The sequence below is a fragment of the Nansenia antarctica genome, assembly GCF_963989245.1.
Source record: "Nansenia antarctica genome assembly, chromosome: 3".
In the NCBI taxonomy this organism is placed as follows: domain Eukaryota; kingdom Metazoa; phylum Chordata; class Actinopteri; order Argentiniformes; family Microstomatidae; genus Nansenia; species Nansenia antarctica.
This window is the reverse complement of record NC_137688.1, coordinates 49,762,148-49,782,115: the sequence shown is the minus strand read 5'-3', so window position 1 is coordinate 49,782,115 and position 19,968 is coordinate 49,762,148. Positions and strand designations below refer to the sequence as shown.

Below are 19,968 nucleotides of genomic sequence, written 5' to 3'. Positions count from 1 at the left end.
CATATTTGGAAGCTTTACTTATCTCATTCGTTTTATATTTCTTCCATGTATATTTATTTACATGTTATTACACATATTGTACTGTACTATGTTTAAAGACCAGAGGATCAATTCCTAGAATGGACACATAAAATAATGAATTATAATCTGTTTAAAATGTGTAAATAAAATTCATCAACAAAAATCTAAATAAAACGCATTCTTGTTTTCCTTTTTCCTCAGTTGCTTTGAAATTAGCTTGTTGCGTTGTGTTAAAAACAACGTGTATTTTGCGTGACCCCTTTGTGCTGCCTCTGATAAGCAAAAGCTTATGAGACAGATTAATAATGTAATGTTACCCGTTGGCTGTAGCTACCTGCCATAGACTCGTGATAGGAGTGTAGTATCGACACCATTCAAATGGTTTTGGATTCCCTGTCCTCTCCCCTATCCGGAGACGTTTGAATTGTTATCCTAACCCACGGTAAATCACAGTTATTAACCCGCAAAGGGTGCCTCCGGGCACCGTCTTTGCCCGTGAATAACACCGGCTATGAAGGTGGTACAAACACAATACTCCTTTGCTAACTTCACCATCGGTATACGGTCATTTTGAGCCCTTAACCACCGCGCTGACACCCCGAGAAGATATGCTTTTAACCGTAAACTCAATGAACCGGGAGTTCACCCGCTGCTCTAAGCAGCAGCACGTCATGGAGGATATCAGCGGGTGGACAGACAATTTCTACCCGGGAATTCGCTCCGAGCTGTGTCGACCGTGATAGGAGTGTAGTATCGACACCATTCAAATGGTTTTGGATTTCCTGTCCTCTCCCCTATCCGGACACGTTTGAATTGTTATCCTAACCCACGGTAAATCACAGTTATTAACCCGCAAAGGGTGCCTCCGGGCACCGTGTTTGTCCGTGAATAACACGGCACACAATGATACTACAGTTCATAAAGCAGACAAGTGAAGGCAGTGGTTTTAAGGGTTCAAAAAACATGACTTTATTATGTGTACATAGCTTCCTCTCTCTCTTTCTCTCCAAAAAACCATGGTTAATAATATACCACATGCCGAGGAAAAAGTATACGATAGCTTCAAGTTCCTCCATGTTGCTATTGTTGTGGCTGTGTTGTGTCTCGTGAAAATACACGTCACCACCATGGCGCGCTTTTATGACGTGTAACTCCGCCTACTATCGCCTACTCCTCCTACTCGTTCCTGGTCTCTTGTGTATAGTGGAAAACCAGAACTGTTCAAAAGCGTGCCGAAGCGAGCCGACCAGAGCCGAGCCGGGCCGATAGTGGAAAAGCGCCAATAGACACACTATCACAATGAGGCAGTTGTTCTGGTTTAATAACACCATAGCACTTGCAGGACAGGACAGCCGTTCCTCATTTAAGTCAGTAGTTAAAATGCAGTTCCTCGCAATGGCAGCAGGGGGCGCACATTCGTAAGCAGTAAATAATAGGGATACTGAGGTGTGCTGGCAGGCTTGCTCGTTACTGAATGTTTTATGAAGGTGAGAGTTTGGTCTGAAATTTGAATGAGGGAAAGTGGCATAACAGATCGTATTTAACCATATTTTATCCTAACCGTGTCAAATAATTGTGGTCCTTCGCAATACAATAGTGGCACAAGGCACAAATATAGACACAATGTGTCCATTGATTACAAGGTCTACTGCCTGTCTGCAATACACAACAGAGATGACTTTGGCATCATGAACTGAAGTGAAACTGTTGAATGCTGTTAGATGACAAGTGTTTCATGGTTATTGCGGGTCAATGATATATATCAAGTATGTCTCCTTGAGATTTGCAGTAAAATAAACTACCATCAGAAGCTATACATGACTTGAAGTGCGCTGCTTTACAACTACTGTTCCAAGTGGCTTCCAGTCAAACTTGCCCTCAGTCGACCTTTTACCACAATACATACTGCCATTATGCAATTCAGCATCTGAATTCAGTCATGTAAATGTTCCTTTAAGTGTGTATTTAACCTTGTGAAGCCTAATGCAAAGATGTGATCATACTGGACACGAACTGCCTGTGGTCAAAGCCCTTTTAGGATAGATTTATCTCCTCTCTCGCTCTTGGCTGCGTTCGTAAATTCTCTCTGAGAGCGCCGGAGCCCACACTGGGTTCAACGTCATCAAGGGACCAAATAATTTGATTGGACAAGAGGCATTGCATGAGTGCTGATCAGGTTTCCAGAGCTAGTTTACGAATGCAGCCCTAGAATGTTCAACGCGTGCGTAGAAGAAATACTTCCTGCAAAATAGTGGTCCTTAACAACAGACAAAGCTAAGCAGTGTGGATTCACAACGAAGACATTTCAATAAAAATAAAACACATTGGTACACATATGGTAAGGTTAATGATCATATATATACATATTAATTGCAATTACATACATATATGGTGCTGATGCATTTTCGAAAGGGAATACGATTTGACAGAATACAACCCGTTTGCGATGCTAGCGAAGTTAGCTAGCTAGCTTTTTGCACGAACAAGGCAAGGCTAGAAAACATGTCTGTCTGCCACACAGGTACCAGCTAACTAGATATCCTTAATGCTTAGTAGCCCGCTACTAGAGAGTAGCATTTTAGACTAGGTTAACAGCAGGAATGACGGATAGCCCTTCATTTCACCGTAAACTGTTAGGTAGTTAATCAATCTGTTGTGTTGTTGTTTGCGTGAGACGGCTACTCTAGCTAGCCATTACTTTTTAGCTAGTCGCTTTTCACCTTCAGAAGCCGTCCTTGACTTGGGAAAATGCAGTGTCTTCCTGGAAATGAGCCGTCACAAACATCCAAATGATGTATCTCAACCGTTTAGTCTACAGCGTTTGTCCTCAGTGGCTCACTATCAGTCGCCAAGTGGATGTAAACAATCTGCTTCTGGTCAGCTACAGTTTGCATGCTCAGGCTGTTTGTCCCCCCCACATATAATGTTACTTTGTTTCTTCTTACCTTCGAGCCTTCAATGTAATCAATCAACCACTGCGTGCCTTGCCAAACGAGTTTAAATATAGTATATCATATCTATATACATACATACACATATCAAATTGATTTGTCATTTTTACTTGAATGTTGAAAAGGCTGACTTGGCAGCTTTTGGTATTCACTGATGTTGCAGTGTTACGAGGGCATTTGTCTTCCTGATGCTATTGAAAGCTAGTTATATTTTTTTAAAGAGCAATGCTGAAACATGATTCTACGGTTGTTTATGATATGGCACAAAGCAAGCTGCATATTTAGAAGATGTCTTCATCAAAGATAGTAAGAGGGAACAGAAGTGACTGTACATAATTTTTCGGGTGCACACTTTTTTGAGCCTCTATAATTCTGCGTTGACAGAATTGTAGAGAAAGACCTTCTCTCTTCTTTGATCGTAGGCTTCATGAAATTGAGCGGTGCAGCTCTTATTCTGAGAGAGGTAGACGTGTGTGTGTGTGTGTGTGTGTGTGTGTGTGTGTGTGTGTGCGCGCGCGCGCGCGTGCGTGCGTGTGTGGTGACTGAGCGTTTCTCATGGCTACTTACACACCAGAGGCAAACATCGGCTTCCAGGTGACCTGTGGTAGCAGCAGCAGCATGTGGTGGTAGTAGGTTGAGAATGGTTGGCGTGGTAACAGAGATGTCACTATTTGCCAGTGTCAGCAACACATAGCACCTTCCTCATCAACCCAGTTGTTAGTGGAGCAACAAATGCAATCATTTGGATTTCTATTAGCCGAGTTTATTGTCTTTCTTAACATAGGGGCAATGCCATTATGGCTGGTTCATGTATGTGCCACAAGAGATACTTTTATCTGAGCTTATGCTATGCTTATGCTTCTCGATAGCTTACCAGCTCTTACAAAAATGAACTTAGTGTTGGTCAGCTTAGCAGAAGTTGACACACACAGGTGAGGTCTATGGGGACGGCGTCTGAAGAAAATAAAAGCAGTGAATCATGATTGAATGTGTTCCTCTTTGATGTAGGTCAGGAACACTGGGCGGGTCAGTCATGTGGAGTGTTCCTCTGACACGTGCCTTCCTTTAGCCTGTAATGCAGGTGGCATCCTGGTCAGGTGCGCGACATGGTTCTCAAACATCGCGCGCATGTTTTTGACCTATTTCCCCAGTTTCTCCCCTCGGTGAGTGGTCTAGGAGAAAGCGGAGCAGGCGTACAGTGCGCGAAAGGAGGTTAGATCTTATCCCCCACAGCATCTATTGATACGACAGCTTGCACCTGAACACTTAATGCCTCTGATATAATCCGCGGGAATACATTTCCCCAAATGTAGGTTAGGTCAGACATGTTAGAGGCACGCTCGGCTAATCCGACTGTAAACACAAGCATGGCGGGGACATGGAGCGATGTGTGTCGGAGCCACGCGAGCCTCACCTGCCGCTCTCGTGAGGTAGATTAGACCCGGGGACCCCATTTCCTGCCCTGTATGCAACATCACGCCTCTGCTGATCACCCATATGATGGGGGGTGGGGGGGTAGCAGGGAGTGGAGCAGGGGGCGGAGCAGGTGGATGGCAGCCGATAGGGAGACTACTTAAAGCGTGGTCTGTCTGATTGTGTGAAGCAGGGTCCCGACCGCCTCCCCAGACGTAGAGCGTAAGAGCGTAGACATGTCCAGAGGACGAGCAGCAGCAGACATGGACGACTTGCAGGAGCTGCCGGTGAGTTCACACGCCGCTTACCTCCACACACACACGCACGCACTGCCTGTCACACATAGCAGACCCAATCATTTTGGATTATTTTATTAATTATTTGTCATTTTTCTTTAGCATTTTTCAATGAAAGAGTGTGTTTTGTTTTCCCTCCACAGACCAAAAAGGCCAGGCATGAGCTAGACGCTGCACCGGAGAAAGGCCCACGGTCAGTTTTGATTGTGTGTGTTTTTGAACCTTTAGTGCCTCTAAGTGGCCGCTTTATGTCTCCTCTGGAAAACCACTCAGACTACAGTACGTGAGAACTAAATTCTGAATGTGGAACTGAAAGAGCAGAAATTTACACGGTCTGTCTGCATCAGTCGAATCAGCTCTCTCACACTCCAGGCTCCCCAAAAAATGAAAACTTGTCACCTAATGTGTGCCTAGACGCTGTGTGTTTTATTGTCGTATGCTTTTACTCGTGCCATTTGATTTTGTGCCATGTTTTTCTGTATTGCTTTAAAAATAAATAGCCTACTAGATGGTCTGCACCGAGAAATGCATTACTGGGTAGTTGGACAGTGAAGATGGATAGCCCTGCTCATTGCCACAGGGTGAACCCTCTGTGGGCAGTAGGTGATGTTTAGTGATGGCTGGTGTTGAATGTGTTTTCTAGGGGACTGGGCGACGATGGCAGTCCCCCTGGCCTCCTGGGGGGGGAGCAGGACACCTCCTACACAGACTTGTCTGGAGCCCAGCTCGATGGAGGTGAGTGGAGGACGGGTGAAAAGCATGACCGAGAGAGTTTCTGAGTGGAAGATGCTCCCGCTCAAGTTCAAGTTTATTGTCATATGTATTAATACAATGAAATTCTTCAGCCTCATCTCTCTCTGTAGTATCACACAGAAACAAACATAGTCCACAATACAAACAAAACAACAATACAGTACAAGTGCTTAGTGCAGGGTGTAACGTGTCAAGTGCAGTGCACATGGTTCAGCTGTTCAGCAACCTAACTGCCTGTGGGAAGAACATTTCTGAGGCGGGTGGTGGTTGTGTGAATTGATACTTCTATGTCATTTTTGGGATGGGAGGAGTGTGAATAGTGCTGCTTTTGGAGCAGATGGAGTTTGTGGCATGGGGACGGATAACTGTAGTGAAGTGTTAATTGGAACAGATGGTTGACTGTGAGTGTTTTTGGTTTCAGTGAGCAGCGAGCAGTCGGGTCCAGAGAGAGGGTCAGGCTCTCAGGCGTGCGACGAGTCCATGAGCTCCTACGCACACGTCGGTATGAGCCAAGCGCTCCTCGCCCACCATCGTCCTGCATTTAAAAAATAATTTAAAAAATATTATCGTAAGACCTACGTTTTAAACAACATACTCTTGTTCATTCATTAATTCATTCATTGTTCATTCATTCCAGCTGCGACCTGCAAAGACCTAACGACAACGACTGCCTCTGAATATACCTCACAGATCTACCAAGGAAGCAGGTAAGTGCCCTCCGCTGTGAGAATAGTCCTGTATGTTTGGACTTGATCGATCCGTGAACAATATCCATCCATCCATCCATCCAGCCATCCATCCATCCATCCATCCATCCATGGATGGCTACAACTATGACTGAAGATTCTGTGTGTCTGTGTAAGATACGGATCCTGTGAAGACTCTTAGTTTAGCTGACTAATTCCGTTGATTCACTCCAGCGGTTCTTACAATCCCATTCTCCCCGCCCCACAGCCCAGCGGTCACCTCCTACACCAGCCAGGTGGGGTTCCCTCCGCTGGCCCAGTCCACTGTGTACACCTCCTTTCCCCAGGCTGGCCAGACATACGGCCTCCCACCCTTCGGTTAGTCCCTCCTCCCCTCTCTCCTCTTCTCCTCTGCGGGCCTCTGCTTCATTTAACATCATCTGCTCACTAAACCCAGCACCATGCGCTCTTGTTTGTTACAATGACTAAGCTTAAAAACATGCTTTTGCGCCTGTTAATTCAATGCCCTACGATTTCTCCTGACAAATAAAGCACTTTTTCCTGACTACGAAACGGTCTCTCTTTTAACTCTCCCTTTCCCCTCCTCCCTCCTCTCTCTCTGTCTTCCTTTCTTTTTTTCCCCCTCTCTTTTTCGCTGTCTCTCTACCCTCAGGTTCTATGTGGCCAGGCATTAAGACAGAGGTGCAAGAGGCGCCCTCTGTTGGCCAGCCTGGGTTTCTCAGCTTCAGCACTGCATATACCTCAACCCAGCCTGGCCAGGTGCACTACTCATACCCCAGCCAAGGCAAGCCATGACCTCACCCTGTCTCACATACGCAATAGCAGCTCCAAACAGGTTGAACAGTCAGACAAGAACAATTAGGGGGGTTTTATGGTTAAGCAGAAACCTACTCCTCCCATTCGGATAACATGGGAGGGTGAAGTGGACAAATGTACACTTAAGGGAGACGCAGGGCTAGACTTCCCCTGTCGCTGCCACTGCAGAGTAGAGTAAAAGAAGAGTAAAGGATTGGTCACACTGAGGTAAAGTATTGATGTTTTGCCATGTCAGCGCCAGTGTTTATTAAGTGTGGTTTCTGTCTTTCAGGATCGAGTTTCACAACATCCAGTGTGTACACTAATCTCCCCTCTGCAACTGCAGCAACCACAGCCACTGTGGCTCACCAGGTAAGCAGGGAGACGGGAGGCTTTCTTTTCAATTTTTCTGACATTCATCCTCTACAGGGTTCCTGCGCTGGTCTTAAAAAGCCTTAAAGTCTAAAATCCAGCAATGCGATTTACAAGGCCTAAAAAGGTCTTACATTTCAGTTATTAGGTCTAAAAAATTGCTTGTCCTGCAAGGAAATCAGTCCGACCACATCTATCTATCGGAAATGAAAATGTACTTTTGAGTAATTATGGGACTTATTTATTTTATATGAATTATCCTTCAGACTTTTTTTGTCTGTATGGCAGTGAAATCCCTAATTTCATCACCTCGAGGATGACAAAAAGCTATCATATGGTGTCGCGAATAGGTAAACAATTCTATTCAGAAAGGGCTTAAATTTTACTTGTTGAAACTTGTAGGAACCCTGCCCTATTAACACCACTGAATTTGATCAAGGCTTATACCAATATCCTGTTTTTCCCCTGGTAAGGGGCTACAGGTTGGGTTTGAAAAGGAAACTAGAGGCTCTCACAAAACACCTGTTGTCCTTCCACACTAATCCTTGGTTCTACTGTTTTTTTTCCTGTTGTTGCAGGAATACAGCAGCTATAATTCGCTGGGCCAGAATCAGTTCCCTCAGTACTACGCCCCAACCCCCAACTATGTGCCTGCCGGGCTGCCCAATAGCGACGGAGATGGAGCCGGTGTGGGCGTGGCTGGGTATCCAGCCATAAAGACTGAGGGCAGTGCCTCAGCTGGACTGCCCAGCACTACAGGTGGGCTTGCTGCAGCAAATTGTTCTTTGACATACTTATTATTATTATTATTATTATTATTATTATTATTATTATTATTATTACTATTATTACTACAATAGTTACAACTTATTACAACCTATTCACACCAATCCAATTTAAAAAAAATATTAAGAGGTCTAACATCTCACTTTCTTTCATACTACCCAGCAAATTATTATTACTATTATACTATTAAACATTTTTAACTATTAAGCTTTTTTCTCTCACCCAGTTAACCATCCAGTCTACCACTCAACCAATCAAATATCTACCCACTCCATTGAACTATCTTAGTTATCTGACATTATATGCAACCTATCGGAGATATTATCACTATTTGCCATCTCCAATTTTATCTGCTACCATAATAAGACTCACTTTCTTTCAACAACCCAGAAAATCTAACTATCTATCTATCTATCTATCTATCTGTCTATCTGTCTATCTGTCCATCCGTCCATCCCTCTATATCTTCTCTCTCTCTCTCTCTCTCTCTCTCTCTCTCTCTCTCTCTCTCTCTCTCTCTCTCTCTCTCTCTCTCTCTCTCTCTCTCTCTCTCTCTCTCTCTCTCTCTCTATCCATCTATCTATCTAAACATCTTTTCCACTACTGAAATAAGTCTTTGAAAGCCCACAAAGTTTGATTCCGTTTCTTATACAGCTGGATGGACGACACTGTAGGGAGAAATTAGAATTTCACCTTGTTTTGTTCTGCAGAGGAAACAGAATGCAATCAGAAACACAGCCAATTAATGGTGTTTGTTTATATGTGGAGGTGTTAGTACTCAACATGTCTGTGCTAACCCTCAGATACGTCCCCACGTGAGAACCTCCCGACAGGGGTGGCCCTGCCCACAGGGGTGGCTCTTCCCACAGGGGTGGCCCTCCCCACCGGGGCCAGAGACCAGGATGAGAACGGACGCGGGAATCCTTCTGGGAAAGCCAAGGGGAAGGCCAAGAAGTCCGACAGCTCCCAACCCGCTGACAGTGATCTGGAGGTAACTACATTTACATTTAAATTTTTGGCATTTAGCAGACGCCTTATTCCAAAGCGACTTACAATCAATACATTAGACTAAGCAAGTGAATCATCAATCCACCAGTCGTAGCAGGAAGAGTAATCCAGCTCAGGCCCGGGGCCATTGATAGCAGGAAAAACCTTCTTCTATCACCTTCTTCTAAAAAAGAGACCTAGACCTAACCTTTTTTTTATTTTTTTTATTTTTATATATATATAGACACTGGAGAAACAGCAAAACAGTACAAGGGGGGCAATAGAAGTTTTAGGGTACACAGTAAAGGGGAAAAGCGGGTGTCTTCAGGAGACGCAGTGCTGGGGGGCAGTAGATGAAAGGCAAGAGGGCGTTCTCATTTGCAGCCCCTTCCTCTTGGAATTCTTTACAGCAGAGACTTAAACTGTCTCATCTCATCCCTCTTTCCAGTTTCAAGCTCTTGCTGAGAGACATACAGTGCGAGTCTATGATTTGTTCTTGCAATTGAGTTGACCCTCCCTTTTGCCCATTGCTGACCCCTCCCTGTCCCTAGCTCTTTAGCTGTCTAGTTTTAGGTTTTGTAGTTTTAGTTTAGTTTTAGACTATCTTAGACTGTTTTAGACTAGTTTTAGTTTTAGACTATGTAGGCCAGGTTTTGTATTGTATTTGTTTGTGGTGGATGTTGTTGTATGCCTGTGAACAGGTCACACTTGAAAATGAGCCCTTGGGGCTCAATGTGTTTTTACCTGTATAAATAAAGGTAAAAAAAATAATTAAAAAAATGTCTCAGGAGGAGCATTTAAGGTGTAACCTGAAGAGGTGGGTCTTCAGTCTAACTACTATGGGGCCCACTCAGACACAGGCAGATGTACAGTCTCTCACTGACATAGACATTCTACTTGGGTGAGTGGAGGCTGGTGGAGGTAGACAACGGAGGATGGGCTGGTTGCAGTGCAGGGAATGGGTATTGATCCGCGGGTTTGATTCCATTCCGTGCATTACAATGAGCCTGTCCTGCGATTTCTGCCACCTCTGGGTGAGTGGTTCTGTATCTGTTAGGGGATTGATCTCCTCCACTCAGATGTGTAATAGGGAGTGTTTATAAACCAAGCTCAATTGTCTTTCAGTCATTAATGTAAGTTCAAAAACATAGTACAATATCATCATATCATATTTTTATCTGATGACTCCCCAGATACTAACAACAACATTTCCTCCCAACATTCAGCGAATCTTTCTGTGGGATCTGGATGAGACCATTATCATTTTCCACTCTCTGCTCACTGGATCCTTTGCTCAGAAGTTTGTCAAGGTGTGTCTTTCGGGGGGGGGGGGGAATCTAAATATTTAAAATATATAATTAGAGATTAATCTATGGATTAAAATGTCATGTTGTTTTTTAATTGATGTTAATCCAGTACAACCCCCAATCCCTCACACACAGGACCCAGCTACTGTACTGAATCTGGGCCTCCAGATGGAGGAGCTCATCTTTGAGCTGGCAGACACTCATCTGTTCTTCAATGACCTGGAGGTATTGTAGCTAAGCCTCTTTGGCTCCGGTGACAACACCGTACTGTCTTTTCTCAATGAGCTGACCGTCATAGGAGACAATGCATGTGTACCACGGGAGGCAGAAATCGAGGGAACGGTTTGATACCATTCCTCATTCCATTCCAGGCATTACAATGAGCCCGTCCTCGATTTCTACCTCCACCAGCCACCCCTGGTGTGTACTCTCATGAGAGCCATGAGAGGAAATGCACATGTGGGAAAAAAACATGCAATGGTTAGGTGAACTTTCATGAGTGCCGATATACAGATTAACAGAACTGGGACTTTTAACTATATGTATCACTCCGCCGCACAGGTGTTCTATTAAATGACCGTTAATTAGACTACATGTTTGTGTTCAGGTTACTAGGCAACAGTCCAGTTGTCTTCGGTACTCGGCATGCGGCCTCGTACCTACGACCGAACACGAGCCGTGCTGATATTCAGTATAACAGCACTCCCTCTCGTGTGATATTGCTTAATTAATGAGAGAATCTTTCATTAGTGTTACAGCATTACTTTATCCCTCCCTGCTCTTCTCTCTGTAGGAATGTGATCAGGTCCATGTGGAAGACGTGGCTTCTGATGACAGTGGACAGGATCTGACGTAAGTCTTCAGTTAGGATGCTGCCAGGTCTAACCAGGATACACTTAAGTCACATCTTTTGCTCAGTAGTCATGTAGAAATCGCTCTTTCTTTCTCTCTCTCTCTCTCTCTCTCTCTCTCTCTGTCTCTCTCTCTCTGTCTCCCTCTCTCCCTATTCCCCCCCCTTCTCCCTCTCCTTCCTTCCCTCAGTACCTACAACTTCTTAGCGGACGGCTTTAACGGCCCCAGCGGAGGAGGGGCCCCAGGGGCCACCCCGGGAGTCCAAGGGGGGGTGGAGTGGATGCGCAAACTGGCCTTCCGCTACCGTCGTCTAAAGGAGATCTACAATGGCTACAAATCGAATGTGGGAGGTAAGATGCTTTTAAAAAAAGAATATGTTGGAGTTATTCTTGTAAATGTTGAAATAAGGGAGTTGGCATGTCATTGTGTGGCATTGGCACTCTGTTTTTGACCTGTTAAAGCCCGTCAGGATATTAAAGATTGTGCAATAACAAGTTATACACCTCGTTCCAAATTATTATGCAAATTATATTTTTCTCAGATTTTCCTAAATAGTCGATGCAAATGACAATCAGTATAATTTTCAAGTCATCAACCGTTAGAGTATAATTCAAATTTTATTGAACAAACCTCCCAATGATAACAGTATTTTTTTTTTGAAAATAAAAAACTCAAAATGCACTGTTCCAAATGATTATGCACCACAGAGTTTCAAAACATTTTATAGGTTGTAAAGAACAAAAAATGGTAATTTGATGAATTTAGGGTTAGGAGGTCATATTAGGAGGTCATATTTACTGAAATCAAAAGCTATTTCAAACAAAAACATCTTAACAGGTCAAGTTACATGTTAACTCATTGACTGCCAAAGACGCCAATTGGCGTCAATTGGCAATTGGCGCCAATTGGCGTCTTATAGAATAGTAACGTTGACTGCCAAAGACGCCAAATGGCGTCTTTGGGATTTATTTATTTTTTTCGCGGGGATCGCGTTATTGACATGTTCTACACCTAGCGAGTGAATTTCAGACTTGGGTGTAATGTATTTCGGTCCCAGATGGGGGCAGTAGTTCGATAAAAGCCTGGAGAAGGAAGTGGCTTGCTGTGGGTTGTAGTAATGGCGAAACGGATCAGGGTATGTGCCAAACGCGGCGGAGCATTGCGGAGCATCGCGGCCATCGCGCGACTCTTCAAACAGTTCAGAGTCGGACGATACAGAAAAAGTGCAGAAAAAATAAAATCAAATCAAATCTGCAGAAAAAGCTCGTTTTCTCTGTTTATTGGTCAAAATCAGGTGTTTTTGCTGAAACCACCCTATGTTCTACGGCCGATTTCTAAACACTCAAAGAGGCTAGAAACAAACTTTCTTTTTCTGATGAAAGAAGAGAGTCTAAAGTTTTGGTAGATATGTTCAATGTTTATGTAGTCCGAAAAGTCAATATTTGGTGGGTCTTCAAAGTTCAGCGAAAATGCCCCAAAAGTCTGGCAGTGTGGAGCTCTCCGCTCTGAACATGGCTGGCAGTCAAAGAGTTAACATACAGTGTTTCCTCCAGGAATTTTTCCATTGGTGGCGGATAGGTCCGCGGATTTTTTTCCGCGTGCACGCGCATGAAACGCGCGCGCGCTCAAAACAACGACCGAATTTCTAACTAGAGGGAGGATGGCACAAAAAAAAAAAAGCTACAAAAATCTTCACAGATCCTCATTTGCACGACCAGCTGTCGCTGTAGGACACGTTCGATTGCAAAATTCATTTATCCTTTATGTTCCCAGTTGAGGGCGTGTAGCTGTCGTTAGTTGGCCTGCTTTTATTTAGTTATGCGTACGTTTGAGTTAGTCATCTCTAGGATTGTTGTTTGATATTAGCCTATACTTTCTCTTATCTGCATTTTGAGCAACTGTACAAGACCCAACAACACAACTCTGATACAGGACTAATGTTACCTAGCTGCTATAGCTAACCCTGCTACAAGACCCAACAACACAACTCTGATACAGGACTAATGTCACCTAGCTGCTATAGCTAACCCTGCTACCAGACCCAACAACACACCTCTGATACAGGACTAATGTTACCTAGCTGCTATAGCTAACCCTGCTACAAGACCCAACAACACAACTCTGATACAGGACTAATGTTACCTAGCTGCTATAGACCCATTTGTACTAAACAACTACAACGTTGTATTGGACACATTTTTTTCGAACTAATCCACAGACAGCAGTCTTATTAACGGGCCCCTGTGGTGCCAGGTGTGGAGGCGACCCAGCACAGTGGGGATATACACTATCAAGCCAAGCTCTACTGTCAATATTTGCGTGTGTGTGTTTTACTTTGAACGCAATTTCAATTGCAATGTCCCAAGTATTACCTACATCTCCTCTGTGGAAAACTCTAATCCCGACGCAGCAGTTATTGTGCTCGGCGATTTTAATCACACAAACAGAACTTCCCAATTACAAACAACAGGTGTCATGCCCCAGCAGAGGAGCTAACATACTAGACCACTGCTACGTTACTATCAACGAGGCTTACCGTTCGTTCCCGAGGGCACCGCTGGGAAGGTCCGACCATGCCATGCTGCTCCTCGTCCCGAAATATATAGAGAAACTTAAATCCTGCAATACGACACCCAGCCATGCAGTTTCATATCGCTCATAGGCTTCAGCAATGTTTGAAGTGTCTGGGACATCTTTTTTCTTGAAAAATCCATCCATCTGTCGCTGTTATTTAACGTGATATCTTATTTGTGCACCTAGCTAGCTAGATCAGCTTTTTGTATCTTTTAGATGGTACTACCGGTGACTTTTAGCCCGTTATTTGCGAGGAGAAAACACAGGCGGCCGAGCATTTCGGAAGCTGAGCGGGGATGGTTGAGTCTGCACGGTTCTCATGCCGGTTCACATTTAGACCAATCAGGAGTAGCCCTAATGTCATTAATCTGATTTTGGATCAGCGGTTAGAGAGAGATGGGTGTGGATTTAGGTGCACTTTTAGTCAACATCCATTATAGCGCTGATCTAGGATCAGATATATTTTAATCAGCTTTTTTTGTTGTTTTGTGGACTGAATCAATTCGTGGCGGAGGAAATTCATTCGTGGCGGCCCGCCACCAATAAATGCATATAGAGGAAACACTGACATAGGACCCCTTCTTTGATATCACCTTCACAATTCTTACATCCATTGAACTTGTGAGTTTTTGGACAGTTTCTGCTTGAATTTCTTTGCAGGATGCCAGAATAGCCTCCCAGAGCTGCTGTTTTGATGTGAACTGCCTCCCACCCTCATATATATTTTGCTTGAGGATGCTCCAAAGGTTCTCAATAGGGTTGAGGTCAGGGGAAGATGGGGGCCACACCATGAGTTTCTCTCCTTTTATGCCTATAGCAGCCAATGACACAGAGGTATTCTTTGCAGCATGACAGTGGGCTCAGAAATACATGAAGACTAATTTCCAAACAGTCTTGTTTACTGATGAGTGCCGTGCAACCCTGGATGGTCCAGATGGATGGAGTAGTGGATGGTTGGTGGATGGCCACCATGTCCCAACAAGGCTGCGACGTCAGCAAGGAGGTGGCGGAGTCATGTTTTGGGCCGGAATCATGGGGAGAGAGCTGGTAGGCCCTTTTAAGGTCCCTGAAGGTGTGAAAATGACCTCGGCAAAGTATGTAGAGTTTCTGACTGACCACTTTCTTCCGTGGTACAAAAAGAAGAACCGTGCCTTCCGTAGCAAAATCATCTTCATGCATGACAATGCACCATGTCATGCTGCAAAGAATACCTCTGTGTCATTGGCTGCTATAGGCATAAAAGGAGAGAAACTCTGGTGTGGCCCCCATCTTCCCCTGACCTCAACCCTATTGAGAACCTTTGGAGCATCCTCAAGCAAAATATATATGAGGGTGGGAGCCAGTTCACATCAAAACAGCAGCTCTGGGAGGCTATTCTGGCATCCTGCAAAGAAATTCAAGCAGAAACTGTCCAGAAACTCACAAGTTCAATGGATGCAAGAATTGTGAAGGTGATATCAAAGAAGGGGTCCTATGTTAACATGTAACTTGACCTGTTAAGATGTTTTTGTTTGAAATAGCTTTTGATTTCAGTAAATATGACCTCCTAATATGACCTCCTAACCCTAAATTCATCAAATTACAATTTTTAGTTCTTTACAACCTATAAAATGTTTTGAAACTCTGTTGTGCATAATAATTTGGAACAGTGCATTTTGAGTTTTTTATTTAAAAAAAAAAATCCTTTTATCATTGGGAGGTTTGTTCAATAAAATTTGAATTATACTCTAACGGTTGATGACTTGAAAATTATACTGATTGTCATTTGCATCGACTATTTAGGAAAATCTGAGAAAAATATAATTTGCATAATAATTTGGAACGAGGTGTATTGTAACTGTGCTCTCCTGCGCCATCTGCTGGCTGCTGTGGTGACGTACCTCTGTGACGCTCCCCTCCAGCCCTGCTGAGTCCTATGAAGAGGGACCTGCTCCTGCGGCTCCAGGCGGAGATAGAGAACGTCACGGACGCGTGGCTCAGCACTGCGCTCAAGTCCCTGCTGCTCATCCAGTCCAGGTCAGAAGGGCGGTTGGCCAACATCGATCAATAACATGTATATGTCGAGCGCTTTCTACAAAGACTGTTTCTCACAAAACTTTACAGGGCTCTCTTGTAAAAGCTGTGTCTCTCTAGTAAAATAGATAGTAAAATAAAGGTTCGATAAAAAATACATTAACAGCGAACCTGTTGCCCCCCCACGAGTGACGTAGTGCCTCTATGAAAGGAGTGTGTTGGAGAAACGTGACTGAAGCAAGATGTTTATTCCTAAACCTTTTACTATGACACACTGGTTGTTTGTTTTACAGTGTTGTGTCCCCGTTGCACACGGGGAGGGCTTTTCTCTTGGTGCGATCACCTTCTGTGACCAAATAGAAAAATAACTTGGTCTTTAGGCTACTGTCGTACTAACTCTTATTGATATAAGACGCCTTTACTTCAAACATACATTTCACCAATAGGCTAAGACAAAATATTTGCACAGCCAACATGTTCATCAGTCTTGCTGTTTACAGCAGTGATTCCTCAAAATATTATTCCCAAATATTTGCACAGGCAAATGATGTGGTTACAAATGCACCTGACCCTAAACCCCCGAAAAGCAAGCCAGGGAAAAACTGGTGTAAATCTGATTCTTTGATTTACCACCTCAGCACAAAGGAACTTGAGACATTTTACATTAAAACAATTACATTGTTAACATTATTGTGCTGTTTGTTTCCCACTATAGTTTGATAGGTGTAATTATTAGTTAATTGCATGTAAACTAGGGATGCACAGACATTTCGGTAACTGAAATTATTCGGCTGAAAATATCAAAGAAAGATCCGTCCTGCTTGGTTCTTACTGTGTGTGTGTGTGTGTGTGTGTGTGTATGTGTGGTTACAGGGGTAAGTGTATGAATATTCTGGTCACCACGACCCAGCTCGTTCCTGCCCTGGCCAAGGTGCTGCTCTACGGCCTGGGGGACGTGTTCCCCGTAGAGAACATCTACAGCGCCACTAAGATAGGTAAACCTGATGTTTAGATAGGTAAGATAGGTAAACCTGATGTTTAGATAGGTAAGATAGGTAAACCTGATGTTTAGATAGGTAAGATAGGTAAACCTGATGTTTAGATAGGTAAGATAGGTAAACCCGATGTTTAGATAGGTAAGATAGGTAAACCCGATGTTTAGATAGGTAAGATAGGTAAACCTGATAGGTAAGATAGGTAAACCAGATGTTTAGATAGGTAAGATAGGTAAACCTGATAGGTAAGATAGGTATGCACACTGACCTGACAACATCTGCTCTATTCAGCCAACTGACTAAAAAGACACTGAATTCAATGTCAAGGTGGATACTCTGTATCTTCAATCTAGAGTTAAGTGAGTGTGTGTGTGTGTGTGTGTGTGTGTGTGTGTGTGTGTTTTTTGGTTGTCCTATGTGTGACAGTTTGTTGATGATCTCCCTTGCGATGTTCCCCATAGGGAAGGAGAGCTGCTTTGAGCGTATCGTCTCTCGCTTTGGGAAGAAGGTCACCTATGTGGTGATAGGGGACGGCCGTGATGAGGAATTTGCAGCAAAACAGGTACCCCATGCTCTTCAGAAGAAGACACACATGCACGCACGCATGCACACACACACACACACACACACGTTCAGTCACATCAATACAAACACATCAATTTGTACTCCTAAATAAACAAGTCTCTGCAGAGTGTTTGATAAGAAGTCACGGGTGCCCGTGTGACATCTGTTTGGTTTCTCATGTTGTGTCTCTGTTGCTCTCTGTCTTTGCAGCACAACATGCCCTTCTGGCGTATCACCACCCACGGGGACCTGGTGTCCCTGAACCAAGCCCTGGAGCTGGACTTCTTGTAGAGAGGAAGGGGTGGAGGTCGGCTACTAAAAGGGAAATACAGTTACCTCTCTGCTGGCTTGTGGAGTGAGGTCCTCAGCTCCACCCCAACCCTCTGACACACATACAGTATAGATACAAGCGCACACACACACACACACACACACACACACACACACACACACACATTTGAAGGCCGTAGACTGAGGTAGACGTTAGGATGGTAGTGATTGGGAAGCAGACTGGACGTGACCTGAAGCAGGCAGGGCTCCCACTGCCCAGCCCTCTCCCTATGGCAGCTAACCCCTCTTAGGCTGAGCCTGGCTCTGGGGCACAGCAGTCAGGCAGTAAGACAAACAGGAAGTGACACAAGGGGAGGGCAATATCTCATAGCTCTGCCACACTCGCTGATGTCTCTGACTCTACATCCCAGAAGCCTCGGCTGTTGTTACGGTTTCTCTCTGTTTCTCTTTAGTAGAATTGACGACCAAAGCACTGACCAAAGGTCTGCACTGGCCTGGACAGTTTGGTTTCGCTGTTTAGAGCTTTCCTCCTTGTTTCTACTCTTTCTGGAAGGGTATTCGTGGAAGAATAACCGTCACTTCTGATTGAAATTTATTTTAGTTTTTAGGTTGTTTTGCACTCATTCCAAAGCTTGAAAGCGTTGAGATATAATTTTGCCGTCTTGAATGCAAATCAGAGTTACTGAGGGGGGGTAGCACTGTTATAGCTTTTCAAAATGAGATATTTGGCATCTGGATGTAAACCTTTCTGTTAGTTCACTATGGTACTGACAGTGTTCTCATGGCAAACAACGTCTCTCCCCCTACCTGCCGATCTGTCCCCTGTCCAGACCTCTCCACTGTGTTCAACAGTCTATCAGACTTCTGTGGTCTTTATTTTTGATTTTGTACACAAAACTGATCTGTGGTCAGAGACTCAGTGAAGAACCAAACCTGAACTCCACTCACTGCATGATGAGGGCCCAGGGGTGCTGTATAGTGTTAGATGAAGCCAAAACAGGCCTTTCTGTAAATTAACACATTGCTTAAAAGGGCACTGAGGTAGGGCCTTGGAAGCAATGCATATTATTTTCTTGGAGCATAATAGAAGTTCAACGTGTGTGTGTGTGTATATATATATATATATATTATCATTATTCCTTGGGTTATCTGTTAACCACAGGCCTAAGTGTCCTTGAATTCCTGTAAGGAGACGTCTATTGATGAATCATTTGAAATCAGTTGGTTCAAAGTGTAAACAATTCGCATGATGCGTCCTCAATATTGTATTGGATACACTTAATTGTCGTTTTTGTTCAATACTGGAAAAACATTTATCTGAGACTTGTCTAAGCGGTGTGATCCTCATTTCCCATCTAGATGTCTGCTACTTCATTATTAGTTTCAACTCATAGTCAATTGAGTTACTTCTTCCTAAACTGGTTTAATCTCTTCAGTTTGCATTCATATGCTATAGTGTTAGATGTGGTGCAGGTCACACCAAGAAACCAAATCTGTCTTTGATGCCCTTGTTTAAATGTGATGTTCAGTTTACCAAACATTTTCCATTGTGTATCCATATTCCCAAAGAGTAATGGTTCCTGTTACCACAGAAATTGGTCTTGAATTGGTTTTGAATAGCACATGAACTATGGTTTGTCATCATGTCAGGAATTGTTATGTTAACCTTCTGGGTGTGTTTCTGCAAGGGGGCAGCCCTTGGTGCAGAATGTGCAGGCCAATGTCTGAAGAGACAGCTGTAAACAGTAGCTTTTCTGTGCATATCACCTAGTGTTGTCATGATGCTCCAAAGCATTGCAACCCCCCTCCCTTGTTATTATACATATCGGGGAAAAATAAGGGATGATTGTGCAATACATTTGTGGTGAGTGGTTTGCCTGTTAACTATATTTCAAGGGATTTTTCCTTGCTGGGCGTAGCTGGTCAAGTGAGATGAAAGGGTCGATAATCTCTCATCAGTGTGAGATTACGACTGAACAATACTGAGCCTGAAGAAGATTACACATTTTTACACACATGCAGCTTGACCATTGAGAATGTGGTCTCTGTGTATTGGTTTGCGTTTTGAGTGTCTGTACATATTTATATTGTGCCTTTTAACCGACATCTATATATGAATATATCATCTAAGGGAAATACTGTGTTTAACGCATTATCAAACATGGTTGTTGTTGTCGTTGCTGTTGTTGTCGTCGATGCTGTTGTTGTTACATACATTAGTTGACGTGTTGTTTTCTCCACCCGTTTTGTTTTTCTTTTTAATCATTTTCTTTTTTTACTATCATGTATAC

The 19,968-nt window shown here is 43.7% G+C and overlaps 1 protein-coding gene across 1 annotated transcript; it reads left to right on the top strand.

Moving 5' to 3' along the window:
* Positions 1-4,350: 4,350 nt before the first annotated feature.
* On the top strand, positions 4,351-18,604 carry eya3 (EYA transcriptional coactivator and phosphatase 3; the record flags this gene model as incomplete). The annotated part of the gene is made up of 19 exons (XM_080527357.1): positions 4,351-4,397; positions 4,579-4,672; positions 4,825-4,874; positions 5,325-5,416; positions 5,856-5,936; positions 6,072-6,141; positions 6,389-6,498; positions 6,794-6,925; positions 7,229-7,308; positions 7,887-8,067; positions 8,898-9,085; positions 10,308-10,391; positions 10,524-10,613; positions 11,182-11,240; positions 11,430-11,590; positions 15,716-15,830; positions 16,701-16,822; positions 17,284-17,384; positions 17,597-18,604. 19 exons carry the CDS (start codon positions 4,351-4,353, stop codon positions 17,675-17,677), a joined length of 1,938 nt encoding a protein of 645 aa, XP_080383483.1. The 3' UTR covers positions 17,678-18,604.
* Between the last annotated feature and the right edge of the window lie 1,364 nt (positions 18,605-19,968).